General features: G+C 56.9%; 1 protein-coding gene across 1 annotated transcript; it reads right to left on the reverse strand.

Moving 5' to 3' along the window:
- Positions 1-15: 15 nt before the first annotated feature.
- DICSQDRAFT_167146 (uncharacterized protein) lies at positions 16-890 on the reverse strand (the record flags this gene model as incomplete). The annotated part of the gene is made up of 1 exon (XM_007362731.1): positions 16-890. A coding segment is annotated over one exon (875 nt), but the record flags the coding sequence as incomplete, so codon positions are not given.
- Between the last annotated feature and the right edge of the window lie 8397 nt (positions 891-9287).

Raw genomic sequence — 9287 nt, forward strand, 5'->3', positions numbered from 1 at the left:
CACTCCAGGGGCGACGCGGGGTCGACGACCATGGCGAACGGGGGTTCATTCTCATCGACGGGGCTCGGGGAGCGGGGAGTGGGGCTGGGAGAGCGGGGAGAGGGGCGCGTACCGGTTGGAGGGGGCGCGCCGGAGCGTAGGCGATCGGGCATCGGGCGGAGGTGCTGCAGTGTTGGGGAAGGGGAGTCGCGGGGTGGAGGGGAGCGGCGCGAAGGTTGTATAGGGGAGGACCACTCCATGTCGGCCTCGTCCATGGGGACGTTCCCCCAGTTAGTGTTGCTCCAGTCGACGTTGGTGTCGCCCCATCCGGAGACGTCAGCCGTGTTCCCCCATTCCGGGGCGGGCAGAGGCGGGGTGGGGGGAATAGGTGAGGCGGCGTGGCTGTCGTTGTTGGCGATGACGCGCTCCAACCAGGTCCGCTCGCGGTCGCGGTCAACCTGCTCTATGTGGTTGACAAGGTCAGCGATGAGGAAAAGATGGTGAGGGGCGCAAACGATATCTAAAGCGTGGTCAGACATGGCGATCGTCATGGCCCGCAGCTGGGAGACAGTGTCGTAGGCCCGTCGTTGGCCAGACGGGTTGGTGATCTCGCCGACGTCCCAGTCGAGGGTCCGGAGATGGGTGAGGGTGACGACCGACTCGCCGTAGATGGCCCAGGCGTGACTGGCGGGCGGGACGTCCCGGAATCGCCATTCCAGGACGTTGTGCAATTCTGGGCTGGGTTGGAGGAGGAGCCACCCAACGTATTGACGTTGGGAGGTCTGGCCGTATCCGGCGATTTCATTGCCGGGTAGGTGGAGGAAGGAGAGGTGGAAGTCGTGGTCGAGGAACCACTGGGGAGTGGGGACGTCTTCGGGGGCAGCGCGGTAGGTAGAGGTGAGTTGGGGCATGGTGTTGATTGGCAGGAGAGAGGAGTGGGTTGGGGTCGTTCCCTAGAGTCGCTGTTGCTTCTTGTACTTGGTGAGGAGCTTCGGCGCATTAGTCATCTCCTTCCCAGAAACCCACGAGTTTTCGCTGCTAGGCCAGCCCTTCCAAGAGACGAAGTATTGATAGCCTTTTCCACGTTTCCGATGGGCCAAGATGGCCTCGACTTCCCATTCTTCTTCGCCTTCTACGGTCTCCGGAGGCGGTCTGGGGTAGTCTGGCCCGTGTTCCTTGGTGACTCGATAAGGTTTGAGTAGATTCACATGGAAGACGTCATGGATCTTCCAGGCCTTAGGGAGTTTCAGCCGAACCGTGACTGGACCAGTGATTTCGTCGATCTCGAAGGGTCCTTCCCTTTTCGGGGCTAACTTCCGGTGGGGATAGGGGAGTCTGAGGTTGGTCGATTCGAGGAGGACCCTATCGCCTTTCTTGAACGTGACCGGCTTGGTTCCAGCCCTTCGGGCCACGATCTCCGCTGCTCGGCTGTGCGCGGCTTCCGCGTTGGCTCGGTCTTCGAGGAGTTGCTGGATTCGTTCTTCCGCGCTCGGGTGTGTGGATGGAGAGAGGGAGTTGGGGAATACGTCGGGGTTGTAGCCCATGATGAGTTCGAACGGAGACTTGCCGGTGACGGAGTGCTTGCGTTGGTTGTGGCAGAACTCGAAGGCAGGGAGTTTGTCCGACCAGCTGTCCGGGTCATTGAGACAGTAGATGCGCAGGGCTAAGTCGATTTCCTGGTTGACTCGTTCTGTCTGTCCGTCCGTCTGAGGGTGATACGCCGTGGATCGGGACAGGGATATCAGTCAGATAAATTTTTGGGTCCTTATAGTTATAGTAAAACGCGAATTATTTCGCCCAAATGTTATAGTGGCCCCTCCAAATATTTGAGAGGGTTGGAGGGATGCTCCTCCCAGATATTCGAGGCGAACCCCAAATATTTGGGATGTATGTAGGGAGTGAGGGGAGGAGGGTACTCCCCCTCCACCAAATATTTGCCAAATATTTAGTGTCAGCGTTACATAGGAAGGACCGTGCTCTGCGTGCGCGTGGGTCGCCTTGCGATTGCTCCAAATATTTGATAATTAATTCACCCAGATATTCTCCATGCAGTACTGCGGTGTGCACGGTGACGTCAGTGCTCATTCTGACTAATCTATTACAAACTCTCAACTACATCTACAAACTACATCTACAGACCACATCTAGGTTAGTGGAGGACAACAGAGCACATTCGTGGCAGAACGACCTCCCTCCATGAGACGCCACCGCACCTCTCTCGGCCTCCAACATCGCCGGATGCGCTCTCCACATCATCCCAACCTGTAAATGGATCGGGATATGACAGGTTAAAAAAGGGCGCAATGCAAGTTTATGAACCACTCAGGCAGGCAACGTTGACCTGGCGCTTGTGCTGAGGCGGGCTGCCAAAATTTGCATCGTCGGGGTTCGGGTACATCTGGCGAGGTAGTTAGTACAGCGCCTATGGTGTACCAGTGACGACTGCACGATCCACCGAGCGAGTTAAAAAATAACCAAACAAGAAACAACAGAACAGCGACTTATACTTGACGTTCGCAGACATCTGCGCGTGGGCAGGATTCTGAGATACCTTGCTGTCTTGACTGCGCCAGCTCTGCGACGACACGCTCATCGCCGCTGTCGACACCGAGCAGGTGCTGTTGTTGCTGTAGCGCGTGAACGCCGAGGTCGAGGTGCCCGACTTCTTAACGATCGATGATGTCAAAGAATCGAGAGACGTAGGAGAGCAATGGGTGGCAATGCCATACCAGGAGAAATAGGATACGGAACTGGACAAACGTCCGAAGTGGTGGACACTGGAGTGGTGGCCGAGTGTCGCGAAGTGTGGGAGATCTTGCGGGCAAGCGCTTGAAAGGCTTGTGCAAGCGTCTCGAGGGTAACGTCGCGCGCCAACGACGGACTTGTCGGGGATGTCGTTGTCGTGCCCTTGCCCTTGCGAGCGCCGCGCTTGCGACGCTGATGAGTGGAGGTCAAGTGGCAGCCTGACTCGCCCTCCACCTCCGCTTCGGCATCGTGCTGGTCGTGGCGGTCTTGAAGGAAGTCCATAGCGCTCCCTTGCTCAGTCTCGCCATTGGAAACAGGCGGGAACGTGATAGGACTCTCATGCTTGTGCTCGAACGCAGGACTGAAGGATCGAGTCCGTGAGAGGTTGCGAGATATACGATGGGACGTACTGTATCCTTCCCAGCGACGATAGAGTTCCGAACAAAATAGACGGCAGGTGTGAAGAATGGAAGAAAGGCGATGGCCCTGCACAGAGGCGACAGAGATGTTGCGAGTATGTCCACGGGTCGAAGGCTCGCCTAGGAGGTTGGGCAGGTCCCTGATCCAGTTACCCAAAGGCACGGGCAGAAATCCGCTTAGAATCGTCCTTGTGGTCGTCGAGGTAAGAGAAGACGTTGTTGGCCAGGAACTCAGCAACGGGGAGGGTCATGCCTGAGAAACGTTGTGGAGGCTGAGGAGAGATGGGGTCAGAGACGTCCGAGCTGGAGGAGGAAGAGAGGGAGCGGGCGGAGCGGATCGTGCCTGGGGCGCATGTCCGGGTGGAGGACGCGATCAAGTTCGGCGGTGTCCTTGATGCGCCTGCAAGTATTTTGCCACGGAAGCGACACGCAAGGAGGATAAGGACATACTGGTGATAATGGAGTGAGTTTCCAACCCTCCGCAGGTTGGAATACGTCTTCCACCAGGTGCCTTCTTGGTCGGGTTGATACGCGTCCAAGCTGTTCTTCTCGCTCCTTCGTCACGTGGGCCTCAAGGAGTAGTGCTTTCTGGCCCTTGAAGAGACCACAACGGGCGTAGGCGGCAAAGCGGGAGATGCGGCCGAGGACGAGGTTGCGAGCCACCTACGGCTGCAGAGGGATGAATTACTCACCTTCTGTTGAGGTTGCCTCACCAGTGTTTCATCCCTGCCTCTGCTCCCGCCACCACCTCAGTTTCCTCACTCCTGTGTTGTCCGGGCGGCCAGGGAGTCCAAAGGCGGTGCTAGGTAGAGCAAAAGACGGAGACAGGTAGAAGCCTGTGCAGAGGGAGATGTGGCGGAATGCGGAAATTAGACGCTTGACGCGCCTGCACTGGCAGGCGCATCAAGCGTCTAATTTCCGCACTGGGCTCCTCTTGTCCTGTCTCCGCATCCGTCCTCTCTCGTCTCGCTTTCCTCGTCTTCTCTTGCGCTCAACATCTGTCTCCCTCCCTCGACTCCACCAACACCGCTATCGCTCAGCTTCTCGCTCTTTTCAAGAACGCTCAGGCGACTGGCCAGACCCCCCCCCCGCTGCTCCTAGCCCCCAAGACATGCGCCTAACAACCTATGCAAACCCGCTAGCCTCGGAGGTACTCCGCTCATGATGCAAGGCAGCACGTAACCGCTTATTTCCTTGTGATGCTCGGAGTGGACCGACTAACCTCCTTTTGCCCGTCCCTCCTCAACTGCAGTGCAGGAACTCTCCGGGTCCCTTCCGCGGTGGTCTCCCGCCTTCCCTTGTCCTCGACGAACCGCGTCATATGCTGTTGCACGCTCCTCTGGCGCCGCGAACGTGGATAGGCCGTCCATGCGGGAGCACTCGAACTCTTTCCCCCTCCTCCCAGTCGCGACATCGTTGCTCGTGGATCAGCTGGTGATCTCTTGCACCATCCAGCGCCCCAGTCACAGGGCCATACAGAGGCTCTCCGCCACCCTCAGCACCCACATGAGTCACCCTTCCACCCCATGCGCGTTCCAGCAACATCTGCGTCTCCCCCTCTATACGCGCGTCCTCGCTCAGTGATGATGAACCATCCTGAGCATTCTCCTCTGGGCCCTGCACAAAGCTCGAGCGGTCGGAGGCGATCGTCACCGCCTCCAGCGTATCCGCATGAGGAGCCTGGCTGGAACTAGCAGGTTTCTGTGGAAATCCGTGAGTGGGATCGCGAGCCTCGAGTGCTCCTTCCTTCCGCATACATTACATTCGCGCCCTTATTCACGAAGCTCGATAGATTGTAAGTGCTCTCGTTGTACAACATCGGCAACACTTGCCTCAAGGCCATCTCGCAGGTACAGGGCAATCCGCAAATCATCGAAAACTGGAAGAACGGCCTGACGACATCCTCGCCAACCTTGTAGAAGGCCCCCCCCTGATTTCGAGAGCCCCACAGCTCGGCGCATCTGCTGTGCGTCCGGGCACAACCTCATCAAGGATGCCCCACTGCGACCACGGCCACCTCTCCGCCTTCACATGCACGGTCGCCTGGAAGCTCTCCTGCACAAAGCCCGTTCGTGACCATTGGGTAATGGCGCCACCATCCCGATGAACCTCTCTGGTGGGGTCTTGATCGCGACCTCCACATCCTGCACTGAAGCGCGACCTCTCCGCTTTGGCTGTCGTGCATGTAGGGCGAGAGCTTTCCAAGGGTTAGTATCAATCCTGCATTCCCACCAGCAGCAGCGCTCGCTCACCTCCTTCACTGCCGTTCGACCTTGTCCCCCAGATGTACGTAAGTCGGCTAGAAGGAGCATGGACCACGCACACGGAGACTGCTTCACGACCCAGCCCAGGGGTTGTGTCCCCTGAGCTCCCACATGCCTGCGCTTTCTCCGGCCGTCTTTGTAGAGCATACAAGGCCGAGGCGAGGCAGTGATCGAGTTGTCTGCACGGTCAAGACCGATCGTGGCAGACTTGTCGGCCAAAGCTAGGACGTAGATGATGGTCAGTGCCGATTCTCCACGCCACTACAGCACCACTCACGCGCATTGCCGCACCCTCAACAGCCGTCAACCCACCAGAACACAAACATAAAGGAGGAGCAGGACGGGACCAAGGCCATCAAGCGGGCCATGGCACAGCGGAGAAGCCAGGAGGAACAGGTCAGTGGGCCTGCAGTCCGGCCGTACACCCTGTCCCCCTATTATACACCTGCTTACCCAGCTCGTCTGTCACAGACGGGGATGTACGTCCTCCCTCGCAACCTGTCCCATCTCGAATCATTTTGTCTCTCCCCGTCTCTATGTGATGCCCGCCATACCCACTTCCGCACGAACGCACACTACGCGCGTGCTTCCCATCGTCCGGCCCGACCCTGTGCTCCAAGCGCGCAGGCCGCTGTGTTCCTGCACCAAAAAACTAGAGCCGTCCACACGTGCAGTTCATCTATACTGTCTGTGACGGCAGCGAGCATGCATTGCCATGGTTGTTGCTCAAGGACTGGACCATGCGGACAACTCGATCATCGTCGCTACTGCTGACCGACCTGAGTGAAGGTAGGTAGTCTCCTTCTGTTTGGTTGAAGATAGCTGGCATTACGACCTCCGGTTGACCGCGATTCGGACCCAGATGTGGCCAGCAAAGTCCACTGGTGGTGCGCAGAGCGGACCTTGTTGCATAGGTGAATTTTGTCCCATCTGGTGTTGCTCGCATCCAGGATGCTGTGCCATAATATGGCGCATGGCGTCCAGAGGGTAACTGTTCTGTGATGCACATTCTCTGCCGGCCGTAGATGTAGACTAGATGTAGTTGAGAGCATGTAACAGATTAGCCATAATGAGCACTCACATCACCGCGCACACCGCCATCCCAAATGGAGGATATCCATGTGAAATATTCACCAAATATGTGGGGGGGACTTCAAATATTTGGAAGAATCACGAGGACCAACAGCGCATGCAAACATCCTATGATCCTCCCTACATAGCGCTCACACTAAATATTTGGCAAATATCTGGGAGAGGAGGTGTAGCCTCCTCCCCTCACTCCCTACATACATCTCAAATATTTGGGGTTTGCCTCGAATATCTGGGAGGGGCATCCCTCCAACCCTCTCAAATATTTGGAAGGGCCACTATAACATTGGGGCCAAATAATTCGCGTTTTACTATAACTATAAGGATTGAAAAATTTATTTAGTGTGTACTGGTGATCGGGAAGTTTTGACTCCTACGAGTCGTTGCAGTTCTTGGAAAACCCCGGACGCAAACTGGGGTCCTCGGTCGGATATGATCCTTTGAGGGGCTCCAAACCGTTTGTAGACGTCTCGGAACAGTAGTTCGGCCGCTTCCAAGGCGGTGACGTTGATGGTGCAAGGGGTGATGACTACGCCTTTGGTGGTGTCATGATCTACTACCACTTGAATGGCGTTGAATCCGTTGGACGGTGGGAGACCCGTGATGTGATCCATGGTGATGACTGAAAACGGCCGCGTGTTCCCTGCGTGGGGGATTGGCATGGCAGGAGCTTTTACGGAGTGAGTGTTAACCTTGGATCCTTGGCAGATGGCGCATCCTTGAACGAATTTGCAGATGAAGTTTTCCATTCCGCCCCAACTGTACTGTCGGGAGACGAGTTCGATGTTCTGATCCTGTCTGGGGTGGCCCATTACTGCCGGGTCGTGATGTATCCGGACAATGTCGCGTCGCAGGTCTTCATTCGGAGGGATGTAGATCTTGCCCTGGTACTTGGCAACGCCATCGTCCAGCTTCCAGTCTTCGGGTTTGCCGTACGGAGGTGGCTTGACGAGGGTTAGACGTCCATGCCGACTGGTTTGTACCACCTTGGTGTCCTTTCGGGTGGCGTCCTTGATTCGCAGCAGTAGATCATCAGTGACAGCTCAAATAAATACCCCGTCATTTAAGACGACAACGTCCTCGTTGTCATGCTTTCCGTTCACATGGTCGGGGCGGCGGGACAGGGCGTCGGCTTGGGTCAAGGTCTTCCCGGCATGATGGTGGATTTCGAAGTGAAACTGGCCTAGGAACGCACTCCATCGGGCCTGGCGTCGGGTGAGCTTCTGTGCGGACCGCCAGTAGGTGAGGTTTTTGTGGTCCGAGATGACCTGGATGACGTGGGGGGATCCTTCAAGGTAGTGCTGCCAGGTTTCGAAAGCGCGGACCACTGCGAGGAGCTCCTTGTCGTAGATCTGATAGTTGCGTTCCGCAGGCGAGAGGGCATGAGATAGGTACGCTACCGGCATCCAGTCTTGGTTGGCGTTCCGTTGGCGGAGGACGGCCCCGGTGGCGAACATAGAGGCGTCACATTCAATTTGGAAGGCCACGGAGGGGTCTGCCATGCAAAGAATGGGCTTCTGCTGGAACAGGTTGCGAAGTGTGTCGAAGGCAACCTGACATTCGGGCGTCCATTGAAAGGGTAGGTCTTTCCGGGTGAGTTGTGTCAGCGGCCGAGCGATCTTGCTGTAGTCACGGATGAAGCGTCGGTAGAAGTTGCAGAATCCGAGGAAGCTCTGGACTTGTTTGACGGTGGTGGGTACCGGCCAGGCGCGGATGCCGTCGAGCTTGACCGGGTCCATACTGAGCGATCCTTCGCGAATGATGGTGCCTAGGAACTCGACCTCAGCAGCGTCGAACACACACTTTTCGCATTTGAGGAACAGGTCCATTTCGATGAGACGCTGAACAACCCGCTGCGTTCGACGGTGGTGGACGTCCGGTGTCTTGGAGTGTATCAGAATGTCGTCCATGTAGATGACGATCCATCCTTCCGCGATCATGTCCTTGAAACCGTCATTCATCATTGCTTGGAACGTCGCCGGGGCATTGCATAACCCGAAGAACATTACGGTCGGCTCGTAGAGTCCGAGGGGGGTCTTGAAGGCCGCCTTCCACTGATCACCATCTTTGATGCGGACATTGTTGTACCCCGCACGGACGTCCAACTTTGTGAAGTACTTGGCCCCTTGCAACTGGTCGATGAGATCGTTGATCAGGGGGAGGGGGTAGACGTTCTTGATCGTGCCGGAATTGAGGTAGCGGTAGTCCTGGACGGGTCGCATGGAACCATCCTTCTTGTCCACAAAGAAGAAAGGAGATGCCATTGGTGAGGTGGATGGGCGGATGTACCCCTTGGCTAAGTTCTCGTCGATGAACTTCCGAAGTTCCTGCATCTTGAGCGGGGACAGGGGGTACAGCTTGCAGTCCCGAGGTTTGAAGTCAGGTTGCAGGTCGATGGGGTGATCCCAGGCCCGGGGCTTGGGCATTCGTTCGGCCGCCTTCTTCTCAAACACCTGGTGATAGGTTTTGAGGTAATCTGGGATGGCGACGGCAGCCTTGACGTCGGCTGCTTTCGACCCGGCTTTGACAGCCAGTTGGGTCGACACGGTGGTGCGAGCGATGGGGGTGTCTCCAATGATGAGTCGTCGGATGGTGGCAGATGGGTTCCATTCGGGATGGATGTCTCCGTGAAGGAAAGCGGTAAGGTGTCGGCGGGGGTTCCCTGAGGGGCGTTGATGGTATTCCCAAAGTCGCTGTTCCGCCCGTAAGTATTTGGCGTCGAACCGGACCTTGCCTTGTACCCAGTCGATGTGGGGGTTGTACTGGATGAGCCATGGCATTCCGAGAATGA

This window comes from Dichomitus squalens (genome assembly GCF_000275845.1).
Source record: "Dichomitus squalens LYAD-421 SS1 unplaced genomic scaffold DICSQscaffold_4, whole genome shotgun sequence".
NCBI classification, from domain to species: Eukaryota; Fungi; Basidiomycota; class Agaricomycetes; order Polyporales; family Polyporaceae; genus Dichomitus; species Dichomitus squalens.